This window comes from Gastrolobium bilobum, unplaced genomic scaffold (assembly GCF_033153095.1).
Source record: "Gastrolobium bilobum isolate Gb01-03AN ecotype WA unplaced genomic scaffold, APGP_CSIRO_Gbil_v1 utg3966, whole genome shotgun sequence".
Classification (NCBI taxonomy): Eukaryota; Viridiplantae; Streptophyta; class Magnoliopsida; order Fabales; family Fabaceae; genus Gastrolobium; species Gastrolobium bilobum.
The window spans coordinates 390,621-406,977 of record NW_026898636.1 but is presented as its reverse complement, the minus strand read 5'-3'; the positions used below and the strand labels follow the sequence as shown (position 1 = coordinate 406,977).

The 16,357-nt window shown below is 31.5% G+C and overlaps 1 protein-coding gene across 2 annotated transcripts; it reads right to left on the bottom strand.

The window, feature by feature from the left end:
- Positions 1-80: 80 nt before the first annotated feature.
- On the bottom strand, positions 81-9,650 carry LOC133317871 (uncharacterized). 2 transcript variants are annotated; one of them, XM_061519753.1, is made up of 6 exons: positions 8,968-9,650; positions 8,838-8,874; positions 8,485-8,721; positions 8,342-8,389; positions 6,402-6,566; positions 81-231 (listed from the first exon to the last, which is right to left on the bottom strand). In XM_061519753.1, exons 1-6 carry the CDS (start codon positions 9,264-9,266, stop codon positions 154-156), a joined length of 864 nt encoding a protein of 287 aa, XP_061375737.1. In that variant the 5' UTR covers positions 9,267-9,650; the 3' UTR covers positions 81-153. The 2 variants fall into 2 exon arrangements, with proteins under 2 accessions (XP_061375737.1, XP_061375736.1); XM_061519752.1 differs by lacking the exon at positions 81-231 and having other exon boundaries at positions 5,960-6,566.
- Between the last annotated feature and the right edge of the window lie 6,707 nt (positions 9,651-16,357).

The window sequence follows — 16,357 nt, the reverse complement described above, 5'->3', positions numbered from 1 at the left end:
CATACACACTTTATTTACACAAAAACTCAAGTTTTTTTTGTTGATGTTTTGTACACACACACACACACATATTTCTTTGGTTAATAAAATCCAGGAGGTTTATCGATCTCAGGGAGTGCACATTCATAATAGACATATCGAAATTATTGTACGTCAAATAACATCAAAAGTATGGGTTTCAGAAGAAGGAATGTCGAATGTTTTTTTACCCGGCGAACTAATTGGATTGTTGCGAGCTGAACGAACGGGGCGTGCCTTGCAAGAAGCGATTAGTTATCGAGCTCTATTATTGGGAATAACAAAAACATCTCTGAATACTCAAAGTTTCATATCTGAAGCGAGTTTTCAGAACGAAGCGGGTCCCTTAGCTATTGTTCTTGAGAAATGGCACGCACGCACGCACGCACGCACGCGCGCGCGCACACACACACACACATCATGAAAATGAAAGAGAAGTCGTGTAAAGAACTCCAATTATTATGATTATGGAACATACACACTTTATTTACACAAAAACTCAAGTTTTTTTTCTTGATGTTTTGTATTCACACACACACACACACATTTCATGAAAATGAAAGAGAAGTCGTGTAAAGAACTCCAATTATTATGATTATGGAACATATTATGGAACATACAGCCAAATTCTCGTCAATACGAGCCAAGGGAATGGCTCCCTGTCCTATGATTTCCATATAAAGGACACGGCGAGTAGAAATACCCTCCTTAACTTCGAGTCTGATGGACTGAATATCTTTGATAAGGAATCGGAGAAAAATACGACGACTTTTTCCAGGAAATCCCCAACGAAAAATACACACTATTCCCTCTTTTCTATCGAATCGATCATAACCACTACCCACATTCCACGAAATTGTACACCACAAATAAGAACAGCCAATCCCATGTATTAAGAATTAGGGGAATGCTAAATAAGCAACACTTTATTTACACAAAAACTCAAGTTTTTTTTCTTGATGTTTTGTATTGTCACACACACACACACGCACACGCACACACACACACACACGCAAACACATGCAATCACATGCCTATAATTGTTGCCTATTTGAAGAATTAAGGAATTTTTGTTTTTTCTTGTGTAAGGTTCTTTTTTTGGGGGGTTATTGCCTTTATCATATGGGGTGAGAAGCTGTATTCAGTTTCACAGTTGCCTATTTGAAGAATTAAGGAATTTTTGTTGTGAGAAGCTGTATTCAGTTTCACAGTTGCCTATTTGAAGAATTAAGGAATTTTTGTTTCTTCTTGTGTAAGGTTCTTCTAAGAGGATTTTTTTGGGGGGTTATTTGTAACTCTCCATTTTAGAACCGGTTTGTTATCATTACGTATGATATTAAGCGCATTTACAATCACAGTAGTTGATTAAAACACGGATAAACTTTCTTCTTTTTTAAACAATTATCTTTTACTGCTTAAAACACTTTCCGTATTTATAAACAATTCAAACTGTAATTATAACTCATACAAATTGTGGAAACATCTAATCTCACTTAAATATATCATACCACCATGAAGTACTCATAAACAACATGGCTTCTCGTGACAATGAAGATAGTTAATCACACAAGGTGATAATCTCCTACCAACATCACCCAAACAAAACGGACAGAGCTCCGTTTGTTTTTCGGACATCTAGGGATAATTTCCACATGATATCTCAATTTGATAAACATTTCAATAGATACTGACATCATCTCAGTCTATCCAATAGGCGTACAAGCTCTTTCATCATAATTGTATCAAAATACATAAATGTCTACAGACTACATAAATTGGAACTTAACTAATACAAAACATATGATTAAAGTCCTTTACATGCATCAACAACATGAAAGATATCCAATAACTATGATCATAGGCTAAGTCCCTCCTTCATGTATCAATAGTACATATTCTCAAAATAAGACTACATAAACATATGATGCTACAGACATCCAAAATAACATGCCATATGCAAGTCCATAATATACAAAATGTAATCTACTGTGGCCTCCTGCCAACGGATGCTCCTACATCATCCGTACCTGAAAGGAGATCCCCACAACCCGGGATGAGATATATATATATATATATATATATATATATATATATATATATATATATATCAGTAAACTAGAGATCCTTGGAGATTCCTCCACCCCCAAGTTCACTTCAGCATAAAAGCAATAAACTGTATGATGCAACATATACATATCCATGCTATGCAAATAACGCTCATCCAAACATTGCTCCAGAATGCTCATGCCGTAGTAACAATAAATCCTACTAGCCAGAGAAACTGTACTCTCTGAATTACACAAGGAAATCTCTTTGATACATACCAAGTGCAAAAACATAACATACACATACATATATCAAATGCATCACATCAAATCAATGCAATTACATATGCCACATAAACCACTACCCCTTCAGGGTATGGTGGAACAAGCACGAGATAAATTTCAAAGTCCAAAAGCTTACCTTTTGTAGCTCCCTATCAATGCTCTCACTTTGAGTTCCAAAGTGTCCTCAAGCTTGCCCAAAGGATCCACACACTAGTTTCCACTAGGATGACCTATCAAGATTATCAAGATTACATGTGGTTGTAAGGAGTTAATCATGCTATGCTGTATTTAAATTTTTGGGGACGTAAATGGCTGGAAATTGATTTTGAGAAGATGTATAAAAAGCTGAAACCTTTCTTATTTTGCTGATTTTGATTCCTCTAATTTTTTTAGCAATACTAGAGGATTTCAACGCGCGCGCGAGCGCACATATATATATATAACAAATGAAAGCCATTATGCCCATGGAATATGAGTATCTATGTAGTGTTCTATGTTATGTGAATGTATCGCTCTCCAGACATGTTTATTTACTATTATTGAAGTTCAATGTCCCTCATGAGTTGTATTAATGAGTTTTCCTAAGCAAAGGATGTGAATGTGTAAATCCAAGAAAATATCTCTTATTCTGTTTGATAACATCTTACATTTTGAGCAAACAGAGCTTGCAAGTAGTGTATTAACTATTAAGTATTAACTTCTGCATTCATGAAATGTAGAATGTAAGCTTAGATTGCGATGTATGAGTAATATTATGAAAGATGAGTAATATAAACTACTTGAATAATATGAAAGTTAACAAAATTGGCTAAAAGTTAACAAAATGAAGAGAGTTAACTTATACCATGTCCAATAACAAACCAAGAAATTACATGAAAGAGATTGTACAATGAAATGACTCCAGAACTGGGTAACTTCCAAGATTTTGATGGTGCTGGATTCTTGTTAATTAGAAGGAATTAGATGCATGATCCAACTGGTAAGCATCAAATCTCATTTCTCCATCTATCAATATAATCTCATCGTGACCTTGCATCATAAACAGTTTTTCATAAAATTATATGAATAAAGCAAACTTTAAATGCTTTCATTTTTTCACAATCAAATGCACAAACCTTAATTAATAGGATACATAAAATCTTATATAACCAAAACTCTTATATCCCATATTTATTTTGCAATATTAAGTTGACATTTAAAATCAAACAAACGCGATATAAAGTCATAAGTACATTCAAGAACATCTAAAAGTAACAATCACAAAATAGAAAAAAAGAAAAGAAAAGAAGAAGCAAATGTCATCTTATGTAAGCATCTAAAAGCAATTTATGTGAAGTATTTGAATCAAGTTAAACAATGCCAAAGGAATTAGAAAACCATTTAAAACATGATAAAAAGGAAAGTGTTAGTTTCTCTTAAATATTATACAAATACAAGAAGAATATTTGACTGTATGACTCGTTATGTCATCCAAAGGGTCCAAAAATGTCCTCCTCAATGGGTCCTTCTTGGGGCTACAAAATGCAAGCATCATTTTACTTCAGTCCTGCATTTAAATAGAATTTCTCAACTACTGTGGATTGGGTTATTGATGGAGTAGCCACGTTCAGCTAGCCAACCAAACATGCATAAATTCTCTAGCCACAAACTGTATTATTTTGGTCTAAATCATGCCGCTAGTGTCTTCGTTAGGAGAAGCGAGTGAATTTAAGGAATTGAAGTTGCATGAGTCTTGTAAGATATTCCCAAGTTAGCTTTCTTGGCATTGTAACTCCCCTCTAGCATCCTCCAAAGGAATAACAATAACACTTAAACCACTCTCCGTTAAATCCGAGTAGCGAGTGTGGGGTAGAGGAAATCTTTGTACGCAGTCTTACCCTTGCATAATTGCAAATAGACTGTTTCCTGAATTCGAATACATGACCTTTCAATCATGAAAGAACAGCTTTACTACTGCTCCGGTTCGCCCTCTTTATAATAACAATAAGACTTATGGAAGAAAAATCAATTGGATTCTTTCCTATATGAGAATTGGAAGAAGATAACTTGACACTATTATGAGGTAGTTGATCATTATACAAAACCTCACCCAAAGGAGAAGAATTGCCGGGAAAAATAGTGGAAATGATATATCCTTTTAGCCCATCAATTGGATTGAACTGCTCAATACTTGTTATACAATTGCTCTGCTGAAACTGGTTAAGCTCGATTAGTTTTGGAATATCGTGTGATAAACTTAAGCTTTGATTTGTAGAAAGCATGGGCAGCTGGATGTTTTCAAGTGATTTTATGGAGCTGTTTATATTTTATGAATGAATGGGTTCCATCATATACATTTGAAAATTGTGTAGGGTTTAAGATTCTCTTGATCCGGACGAGGTGCTAAAGTCTGTAGGTAAGGATCACAACGACCCATGTAGCAACCAATTGTGCTTGAGTTATAAAAAAAAATAACATAAAAATTATTAAATTATTGGGTCATGTTATTTCACGCCACTTTATTTAAAAAAAAAAATCACACCATTTGTTTTCATTATATATAATAAAACAAAAGAAACATGATTTTTAATATACATTCTGTTTCTTTCTTCTACTTCTTTCTCAAATGAGTACATATAAACTAAAAGTATAAATAAAATAGTGTGTATATTTTTTTTTTAAATCATCTATGAATTTATATAAAATTTAAGTTTACCATATAAATGTAACTGCATGTGTACTATTATCAGATAAAAATCGTGTGAATGAAATCTGCAGAAAATACCATTCTTTTTTTCTTTTTTTGAAAAAATTTCTATTTATCTTGAGTTTTAATTGATAAAATGATAATACTGAGTATATTTTTATTTATGTACTTCGCAAATAAATTTCTAAAAAATATTTTATATATTATACTTTTCTAATTAATAGGCCACGTGTTTTGACCTGGTATATTGGTATTATATATTTATATAGGTTTTAAAGGTTTGGAAGAGTTGCTTGACTTGGCATTTCCATTTATGAGAGGCCTCCCCATGAGTGCAAAGACAAAGCCTTCCTTTTTCTGGGAAACTGCACATGCATGCTTTCACTCACCACTCATTAATCCATTAAAAGAGAGTCACATGGGTCTCACCACCAAAGACCCGCCATTAATGACACCAGGTCTTCAAGCCTCAGAATTCTCACCACGAGGCAGAGCACATTTCCCATACTACATTGGTATATATTACTGTCACTCATAATCAAAACACCTGTATTTAACAAATATGTTTTTCTCTTACATGTTACTGTATCAATATTGGGGTGAACATTAGGCAGGAAAATATATTTAAATATGCCATATATTTAAACCTTTTTGCACCATTAATTTAACAAAAACAATAGAAAATAATGATTATCAAATCATGCATCATGTCTAGTTATATTGTAGTTTTCATCCAATCATTAATTATTTTACTAAAAGTGAACATTACATAATCTATGGTTTCAAATTCAACAGCACATTGAGAAAATATTAATGATTTGAAAACCAACAAGTTGTTGACAACTGCCTTGGAGGTCAACACGATTGTTTCTAGTAACTATAAGACATGTTGATCTACCTTCAATATAAGTAATCTAGGTGCCCGCGCTATCTAGATAATTTGACAAAAGATTTAGTAGTGGGAAAAAGATTCTTAATTTTTTTTCCGAGAATGATGATGGCCTATAGATAAACTCAACTTTGTCAGATACCAAAATCAAGTACATTATAATTAACCAGGCAAACACCACTCGGAAATTCTCCAACTATATAAGGCTATGGCTATCTCAACAGGATTTGGATCAAAGACATCATTTTTTTAAGGGGGTTAGGGTCTCTCACATACTTTTAATCCATGAATCAATGTAGCAAGGGTACTACTGCAGCTGAGCACAACCTTCAATCAAACCGTCATTCTGAATTCCTACATCCAAAACCTTAAAAAGATCAAGCTATCTTTTACCAAATCTTAAGCATTTGTTATGTCTGGATTCAGTGATACTAGGATTTTGAGTGAGTTGTTTGTTTGTCTGTCTTGTGAGTGAGAGTTTCTCCATTGCATTAATGAACTTGCGCAAGTACTTGATGTACTCGGGGAAAGTTTCAAGGTTGCAATGGCCACCTCCCTTAACCCACAAAGGGTCATATTTTTCCTTGGAGAGTTCCCACAATCGCTTTCCATGAGACCAGTCGACAATATCATCATCTGTTCCCTGACCATAATCCATTAACAGGCAAATAAAATTATTTTTAGCACCGGGAATTGTATTAGTTCATAAAAAAGACTACATATGCTAATGAGACAAATATCCATGTCAGCTAAGGAGTTTTGTATGGAATTCATGAACAATGATACGAGGAAACACTATGCAACAACAAAGTTGAAGAAAATCATCATGAGTCCCAAACGAAATCTATTTTTTCCCCCATCAAAATTGGCTCCATTTACAACAATGACTACGTTAACAGCAATGATTAAATGCAAAGATATAGCATATACCCTGCTATATGCTGCCTGGCCGTAGGCAACAGGTTAACAACAACCAAAAGAAATGCAAAGATGTATTGATATTCTGAAATCTCCGCAATAATTTTGTTGGCTTCAAGATATGGATATTAAAAATCTATTTACTGTTTCTTCCAATGTGCCACGATATCTTTTGTAACTCATAAAAGATATCAATTTGTAGTTGTTAATAAAGTGGCTTCTTCATTAGTCGCATGTAAAAAACATCTATTACAGAAAATTAGACAGTCAGATAGGATAACAAACCCAAATATACACACACAGAGAGAGAGAGAGAGAGTTAATGTTCTAGAATTGTCTTAATCTCTGTTATTAAGCACCAAAAAATTGTTTAGTTTCCTGCTCTCTCAAAATTAATATTAGAATGCGGAGATGCAAAAACAGATAAATACCACAAATTTTTTAAACATCTTTTGTAATATTCCTCATTAGCACAACAGGCGCAGACTGCTCCCAGGTTCTATAAAAGGCAAACTGAAGAAATAAAATAACTAAAAAACATAATGGGAGAAGCATTTGGAAAAAGGAATATTTCAAATACCTATGCTTAAATGGATACAAAGTTTACATATAGACATTCTTTAGTATCCTATGATGTAATCAAAGTATCAACCTTTCACTTAACATATACATCATATCGAACATCACTTACACGTTTTATATCTGTATTTGAACTACAGATTGCTCTTATAACTTCAGTTCAGCATGCAAATAAATGAGTAATTCTCTGTGAAAACAGGAAATGATATCGACTTCTGTCTCCAGCATTTGTTGTTTCAGTTTTTACTCCAGAACCTAATGTCTATTATTTGCACTTTGCAGCAGTAATTCAACTTCTGTATTGTTTTTAAGAAATTGAACAGATTGACGCAACATTTTATCATCTTGGTAAACATAATCTGAAGACATTTTGCAAACAGGTGGAAAAGTATACTGCGACAATACATGCAAAAAATATTCCAATATTTGTTGAATTAAGGATAATAATAATAATTGGATTCAAACACCACCAGGTTCCTAAACACACACTTCTTTGTTCATCTGGCTTCTTCATTGGAAGTGGAAAAATTAGGAAAGTAAAAGTTCAACCAAGGATCAAGACATCTGATTCTCAGAATCTCTAAATACATTTTACACTTTGCATCGTGTGACATTTGCAATCAAACATTCAGATTATTGAACAATTGAAATCTGTTTCATAATGAGTGTGTTTTTAAGTAAATGACGAATCGATTTGAATAATCTTCACAATCCATTTTTTTAAAATTCTTTTTATACTTTTAAGGGTTCAGCCTAGCCTCTATATGAACAACTCCTCGTCAGAGTTAGCAAAATAAGAAATTACAGAACAGTCACTTCAGGATAGAAGCCTCAAGAAAGAAATTGATGATCAAGTTGAAGCACAAAAAGACACTTCATTGACGAAACTGATTAGAAACATAGATGGAAAGATATACTTACATGTATAACAAACACTGGACAGTTGACAAGCCGAATTTTATCTATATTCTGAAATGACAAAAGAGAATTTGTTACTAAAAAAACTCAAGAGTTAAAGATTAGAGCAGAATAAGAACTACGAAGAACACTCAGGCAAAACTTACTTTGAATATGTCAAACCAAAATGTCATCTTGACAGGGTACAAAACCCTTATCCCTGAAAGGATGGCACTGTGAAGAACAACACCTCTCAACTTGTGCAACTTAGAAGCCAAGTGTAGTGTGGGTCCACTTCCAACAGATTGACCATACAATATTAAATCCTCTTGCTTAATTCCATATTCATTCCTCAAACAATTATATACAGCCTCTATGTCGTAATATGTGTTGAACTCAGATGGCTATCACAGTTGGAAATATAATCACACAGTAAGATTTGCTGATAGAGAAAAAAAAAAAAAACATAATTCAAATGGAATTCTGATAATCTTCCTTCCAAATCCTATGAGTTACTTACCTTACCTGTAGATGCTCCATATCCAGAATAGTCATAGCTGAAAATATAACAAAGTTCAAAGAAATATTCAGAAAAAGGCCTTTTGTTTATAGTTCTAAAAGCAGAATGGGTTTGAAGGAAAAAAAAGAACCTCATGATATTGACACGAAGGTGAGCTCTGAGCTCGATGAAGAGGTCATGCATTTGACCCAAGTCAGCGGCATTACCATGTGAGTACAATAAGGTGAATCTACCAAAAGGGTGTCTCCAGAAGGTAGCAACGATCTTGTTCCCAACCTTGGTGTCGAGAAGATGAACGTCGACGTTTTTATCGGCGGTGACGCCGGAAAACACCACCCTCCCATCTTGCTCTCTGTAAACGTCGTACGTTGGTGGCTCTGGCGGGAAAAAAGCGAATTTTGCAGCAACTGTTCCCGTTACGTTGCCCATTTAACACACAATCCCAGTGATTTCAGCATTAACGAGAACGATGATACCAGGAGAGGTTCTGATTTTTATGGGCTATTCTTATCCTATGCTTTCTATTTCTAAGTAGAAAAATAAAATAATTTTTTTAAAAAAAAAAAATGTTTTTTTTTTTTTTTTAAAAGGGATTTTGGTTTTGTTTGAGGAAGAGGATGTTTTTGTAGAGAGATGTTTGGGATGTTGGAAAGTTATTTTACTTGGGATGATGGAAAGGTTTTGGTGTTGGTGTTTGTGTTGATGTTTGTGTTTGTGTTGTGGCTTCTGAGAGTGGCAGAAAATGGATCCGACCCAAGCGGGTGAGCTGGAACTGCTGCTGGGCAGGACCATTCATCTTTCTTCTCACTTCTCTCTCTCTCACCCTTTCGTATATCATAAAGTTAAACTATATGATATAGTAAATGAATTAAATAAATTGTTATAATGTTTTCGATAACAAAAAGATAAACGAGGGTCATTAGCTAGTTAGGTTGTACTGTGCATCACACGTCGTTTCTGACGAGGGATGGTGAGTAATTGGATGAAAAGTCAAAAATCACCCTTCATAAATTGTGGGCGTGAGTTTTGGATAAGTTCATTTGTTGGCAATTAGGGGTGTATAGTAAAACAGTAAATTTGACAATAATATATAAGGTTTTAGGTTGAATTGCAAACATTAAACTCTAATATAGAAAGTGTTTTGAATAAATTAATTGGAAGTCATAAGAGTTCTTCTTATTTATTCCAGTGTTTAAAAACTCGGCCCGGCCATCGACTCGGCTGATGTCAGGGGTTCATTACGCTGACTCAATTTTATATATTAAAAAAAATATAAATATATATATCCTATATGAAAATATTAAAAAACAAATCACCAATCATCAAAGATTCAAAATATATTTAACATAATTCATCAATTACAATCACAAGTCAATATTATACAACCTAATTAAAGTATCAAGATACCAAAGTACAAAACTCATATTCTAATGGGGTCACTACACTGACCCGGTTCTGCCTCTTTTGAGAAGATCTCTGACAAAGGAAAATTTAAAAGAAGTAAGAACGAGTTTTTATTTTCCATCGACAACCGTAAGAATTTCATTTGAAAGGTTAAAATTCTTACATTTTCTAGAAGATTCACGGCAGTGAGGTTAAGATTGAAAACATTTAGGTCACTAGGAGAGAAGAGAACAATTAGATTTAGGTTTGCAAGCATTTTTATTTATTTTTTTAATAAAACAATATTGTTTCATGAAATTTTTTTTAAAAAAAAAAAAAACATGCAATGACCCCTCTGACTCGGGAGTCACTGAAACCCAGCCGAATTTTGGGGGTCGGATGAGTCGATATGCATATAGGGTCCAACTTGTGACCTCAATCTTCAGAAGGGAGGGGTCAAAATTGACCCGGGGAGATGGGGTGAGATTTTAAAACACTGATTTATTCTTGTGTTCTACTTTTACCTAATTTATGTTGATTTATTAAAAATAAAAATATTATACTCTGGTAAGCTTGGGCTATCAAACTAATAAGTTTGATAAATATTTTATATAAAGTAAAATTATTTCTGTAGCCGCTTTACATACAGCAATGACAGGTGTATGGTTATGATTTTTCACATTTAATGTTTTCATCCTTTGTATGGTTATGATTTTTCATATTTAGTGCTTTCAAGTATATACGACAAGTATTTGATTATTGTACGTATAACAACTACAGAAATATAAACCCTTTTATATAAACATAATATATTTAGAACGTGTCGTAACTATATAATTACACATTAACATATCACCATAAAAATTGAAGATATTATTTTATATGGGACTGTCCAACAGAGGGCTTATTTTTATTTAAAGATTAACACGACTGTTTATATAGCCTACACACAAAGCCGTTGATTTCCAAAGACTAAAGCGGATTTTAAGCTTCGCATTTATTTAGAAAATAGTAAGTTTTCCGAGTTGTGTATTATTTGAGTAATTTTGAATTAAAATTAAAAGGTAAAAGATTTCTCCAGGAGACAAATTATCTTCAGTCTCAAAAAAAGTTGTTTTGTGACGAAAATTAAAGTATTTTTGTAATTATAATATACAAGGTTATATTAGTCTTTATCATTATAAATTTTTAATCTTATAACTTCAAAACGACGTAGTTTTGAACTCACTGGAGATAGCTTTATCTCCGGTGACTGGAAAAATATTTTTTCCTTAATTAAATATGAAGAATAAACATAAGGAAAAAAGATATATGTTAAAAATATTATAAAAAATATATACATATAACTAATTTAAGTAAATTTTTAAAACAATAAATTAAAAATATTTAAAATTATAAATAATATATACATAAATAATTAAAGTAAAGTTCGAAGGACCTTTTCTTTTTCATAGTCACTAGGGGTACGTATGAATTGAACTGAATTGAATTTTTTAAGAATTGAATCGAATGGTTTAAATCAATTTGATTCAAAGAACATAACTTTTTTTTACCCCACATTAGTTTGGTTTGGTTCGAAAACAATTCTGTTCGGTTTTGTTCGAAAACAATTCTGTTTGGTTATTTTGCACACCCATTCTTGGTCAAGCAATGAGAGTGGCTTTCCCAATATCACTTGAGTCAATGATTATTAATTCACATATATAAATTAAACTCAATTTAAAATAGAAATTATGTTATGAGTTGTAATTAGTTCGTGTGAAGATTACAAATTATGGTAGGATTTAGATTTTATTAACTTTTCCATCATATCCAAAAATACGAGATTAAAGAATAAAATTGATTTATATATATATATATATATATATATATATATATATATATATATATATAAAGAGAGAGAGAGCAAGATTATAGCTACAATCTTTTTTTCTTACAACTTCTTACAACCATATCTTATCACCGTTGATTGACGAAAATCAACAGTGATAAAATATGATTGTAAGATATTATAAAAAAATTATAAATATAACATTTCTCACATATATATATATATATATATATATATATATATATATATATATATATATATATATATATATATATATATATATAGCTTATGTAATGAATCGAATCTAGACATATTTTTGATAGGGGTGATAATAGAGGCTATTTATCCTGACCCCTCTTTAATCTACTATAAAACGGGTCAGTTTGTCCCATCTCATTTAAGAAAATAAATTGAAAATCTCAATTCAATTTATTTTATGACGGGTGGATGAGTATCAGTCAACCCTCCTGTAGTAAAAAAATTATAAAAGATAGCAAAAGTGAAAAATTGAATGAGATATTATAAAAAAAAAGTAAGATTTTTTATTCAAATTATCGAAATAAGCTTAGGAAAAATCAACCCATTCTATTAACTAACCCGCATTGCGCTCAACTATAACTATAACTCACCTTTAAACAAGGTGGTTTCGTAGCGAGTTGATAACTTAAAAAAATTAACTCAATTTGTTTGGATAGATTTTTTTTCTCAAAAAATTAATCTTTTTAAGAAAAAAATTATTTTTTATTACAAAGTTTGTTAGGATGTCTATTTAAAAAAAATATCCTAAACAAGGCTAAAAATCTGCACTTTTTAAAAGCTAATTTCATTTTTTTTTTAAAGAAAAGGTTATATTTACAACCTCTTACAATCATATTTTAACACCATTTTAGCCGCTAATCAACGGTTATCATTTATTATGAATTAATAATTAATTAATGAATTTAATTTGTGAAAATCATAACCGTTGATTGGCGAAAATCAACGGTGTTAAGATATAGGTGTAAGAGGTTGTATTAAAAAAAAGTTGTAAGTATAATTTAACTCTTAAAAAAGTTAAATAACTTTAATTTTTATAAAAAATACTTTTAATTTTTTTTTTTTACAAACCTATCCGGACGATAGCGAATTGCCAGTTCTAGGATGGTAGATTTTATAGTCCAATATGAAGGGTAGTTTTGATATTTGATTATGAGCAAGTACAACGGAATGATTTAAATTTGGAAGCAAAATTGAATAATTTTTTTTTTATTTACTTTATATAACACGAAATATACCTAGGAGGCTAGGAACATATATCTAAAGTTCGTTTATAAACCAGAGACAATCCATTTGCGAATAACAAGAGGGAGAATGACGTAATAGTGTAATTAGAGGGGTCAGATTCGGTCAAAGGTGGCAGAGTATCTTCTACGAGAGAGGACAACTATGGCAGAACAGAAGGAGAGTGGGGTGGTCAGAAATGTCAGAGTAACATTCCTTCTTCATATTTTCATTTTTTTTTTAATTGGAGGTTATTTAAATACTTAATTTTTTTTAGTACCGACAGATTTTTTATTATTGGCAGTTACTTATTTAAGAAAAATAAAATACATGTATAAAATATATTTTGTTGATAATTAAAAAATAAATAAAACTATAAAATACAATTATTTAAAAATTAATTTAATTGATAAAATATTGTTTTGATGGTAGTTTATAAATAATTCATTATAATAAATGTTGATTGAAGAAATTTAAGTATTAAATAAAGAAATTAAAAATCTCCTTTAATTGTTTCCAAAAAAAAAATTCCTTTAATTGAATAGTTAATTAAAAAAATTAATTTAATTTATTATGAAAGCTGAAAAATAACGTATAAGAAAGACAAGTGCACAGATAGAGGATTACAAAGGTTATCAATAAAGTCTTAATTTGTTATATAAGAATGAGTTATAAATTATTTGATATTCTTTAAATATTTATTACCAAAATCAATCATTATTAGACATTTGACAACTTTTCAAAGATATAAATGCCGTATCAACTTCTTTGTCTGAGACCTCAACGTTTTACCAAGCGACGACGCTTGATTTGCCAGCTGTGGGGATAGATAATTGATCAAATTCTTTATCGGTCCTCCAATGGTTGAAGCCTAAAAATAATTAAACGAGGTAAAGTGAATGATTTTCTTCATCAAAAATTATTTTTTAACTATGATTTAGTATTTTTGAAATTTAGAAGATTCGAATACGTAGCTAGAATCTTAATTATGTAGCTGTAGCTCAAGTCATTTTTTATTTTATTTTAAGCTTCAAACACTTGTACATATGTAACACCAATACTTCTCTTCCTTAATTGAGATAGGATTCGGTCACTATACGTCTGTACCCATAAAGGCTACCATGCCAACTCCAAAACTGAGAAGTTTTATAAGCGATGAAACTGCATCTATTGGGAAGAGCTCAGCACCTATGAAGCATCAATATTTTAAAAATTGTGATGTGTTTTTCGAAACTGACACTTCTCGACACTTCAATACTCGTTGCATAGACTTAAAAAAGATTCAAAGATTACATTATGTTGCATTTTGAGTTCCAAGTTCCAACTATTAAATTCGTTAGATTATGATTATGATTTTATTGAGTTTAATATAAACATTTGGGATATCTCATGTTTCTTTGCAAAATTGATGGATATTATAAGTTTAGCTTTATTTTTTTGTTAAATTATTGAATATTAAATATAATATACACTACATAAATTAAAAATATTATATAATACCAAAACGTGTCTTAATGTGTCAAAATTTAACCTTTTTTAGAATTAACATATCGAAGTGTCGTGTCGTACCCCGTGTCAGTGCAACATAACTCACCACAATGGAACGGCGAACGCATATTGTTCACCAATTTTGTTTTTATCATCAGTAACATTTTCTCTACAAAAAATTTATTTTGTTTCGCATCAATTTTCACATCACAACTTCTCTGCAAAATTAGTTGATGTATAGAATCACAAATTTATTAATTTTTTTAAATTTAATATTATTTTATTTTATTTCTTAATACGACATTATTTTAAGAGAAATAAACCCAATAATGGACGCAAGAAACGAGATATTATTGTAGAATTCTTTCCAATTATCCTAAAATAACTAAGTTATATCAGTAAATAAAATGAAATCACTCATGTTAACACATTGGACATGGTCACAATTAGAAAATTATCCTAACAAATACCCTTTTTGAAATTTTAAAATTTGAACTCACTTTCCATCACATTAAACTCAATCGATAAATTTAATTTATATTATACAAAAGAAAAAAATATTTTATAAAATTAAAATTGGGTTTCTAGAGAATAGTAGATAAATGACTCGTCAAAAAATAGAAATAGTAGATAAATCAAAATGTTGGCTTTATGGTAGGAAAGCTAGGTAGACAGGTAACGAGAAATTTAATAGACTAATATTGAAGAGGAGGGACCTCTAGGATAGAAAAGTAGGAAACATAATAAATGAAGGAATAATGTTAATGCTCTCTCGAATTGATGAGGAGAAAGATATAGATCAATGAATCAGAGTTGTCTATCAAATATATGTGGACACTAAAGTAAGGCCAACATGATGGGGCATCTGCTGTCACATTCATAATACAATTATAAAATGGTGCCCCAAATTTCTACAATAAAGTCATTAGCAATTTTTAGCACGGTCAAAATCAATGTCAATGGGTTAACTAGGAAAGTGCTTAGGGTTACTTTAAGTTTCTTTTTCACTTTATTTTCCGTTATCCAATGGCTGTAAAGGAACAAGATAAGTTGAGAAAAAAAAAAAAAAGGCCTTAGACTGCTTGGAATTCGGTGCACCAAACCTTAACAAAGCAAGAGGGAAAAGACAGTGCCAAATAATATTACTGCACACCTTTACAGAATGGCAAGCTTTAAAATAGGTTATATGGCTAGTGTTGACCACAGAAAGGAGTCTATATAATATGGTAGTAAATGGTATTCGTGTAATATGTCATTCACTAATCGCAGGGCTAATCGAGGAAGTCTAGGAAATAGGTCCATTTCTTTCATGTGAATGAAACATTTTGGTAACTTTATCAAAATAAAAGAGATGGAAACAGCGAGCATCAAATCATTAAAAGTTTGGTCAAACTTCAGTGTCACAGCCCTCTTTATCTTTTACTTTGGAAATTAAAGTCATGGGAGGCACTTCACAGCACTGCAATTGTCATTGGGTCCAGAAAAAAGCAAACGTGAAAATGATTTAGTCCAGAACCTATCAAGTGCAGAACCCGTGTATAGTGCTTGGAAGAGAGTG

Coding starts and splice junctions, on each gene's coding strand:
- LOC133317871 (XM_061519752.1), bottom strand. CDS start 9,266: ATGGGCAACGTAACGGGAACAGTTGCTGCAAAATTCGCTTTTTTCCCG. Junction 8,722..8,837: donor ATGGAGCATCTACAGGTAAG/GTAAGTAACTCA, acceptor CAACTGTGATAG/CCATCTGAGTTCAACACATA. Junction 6,567..8,341: donor GTCCAGTGTTTGTTATACAT/GTAAGTATATCT, acceptor GATTATGGTCAG/GGAACAGATGATGATATTGT.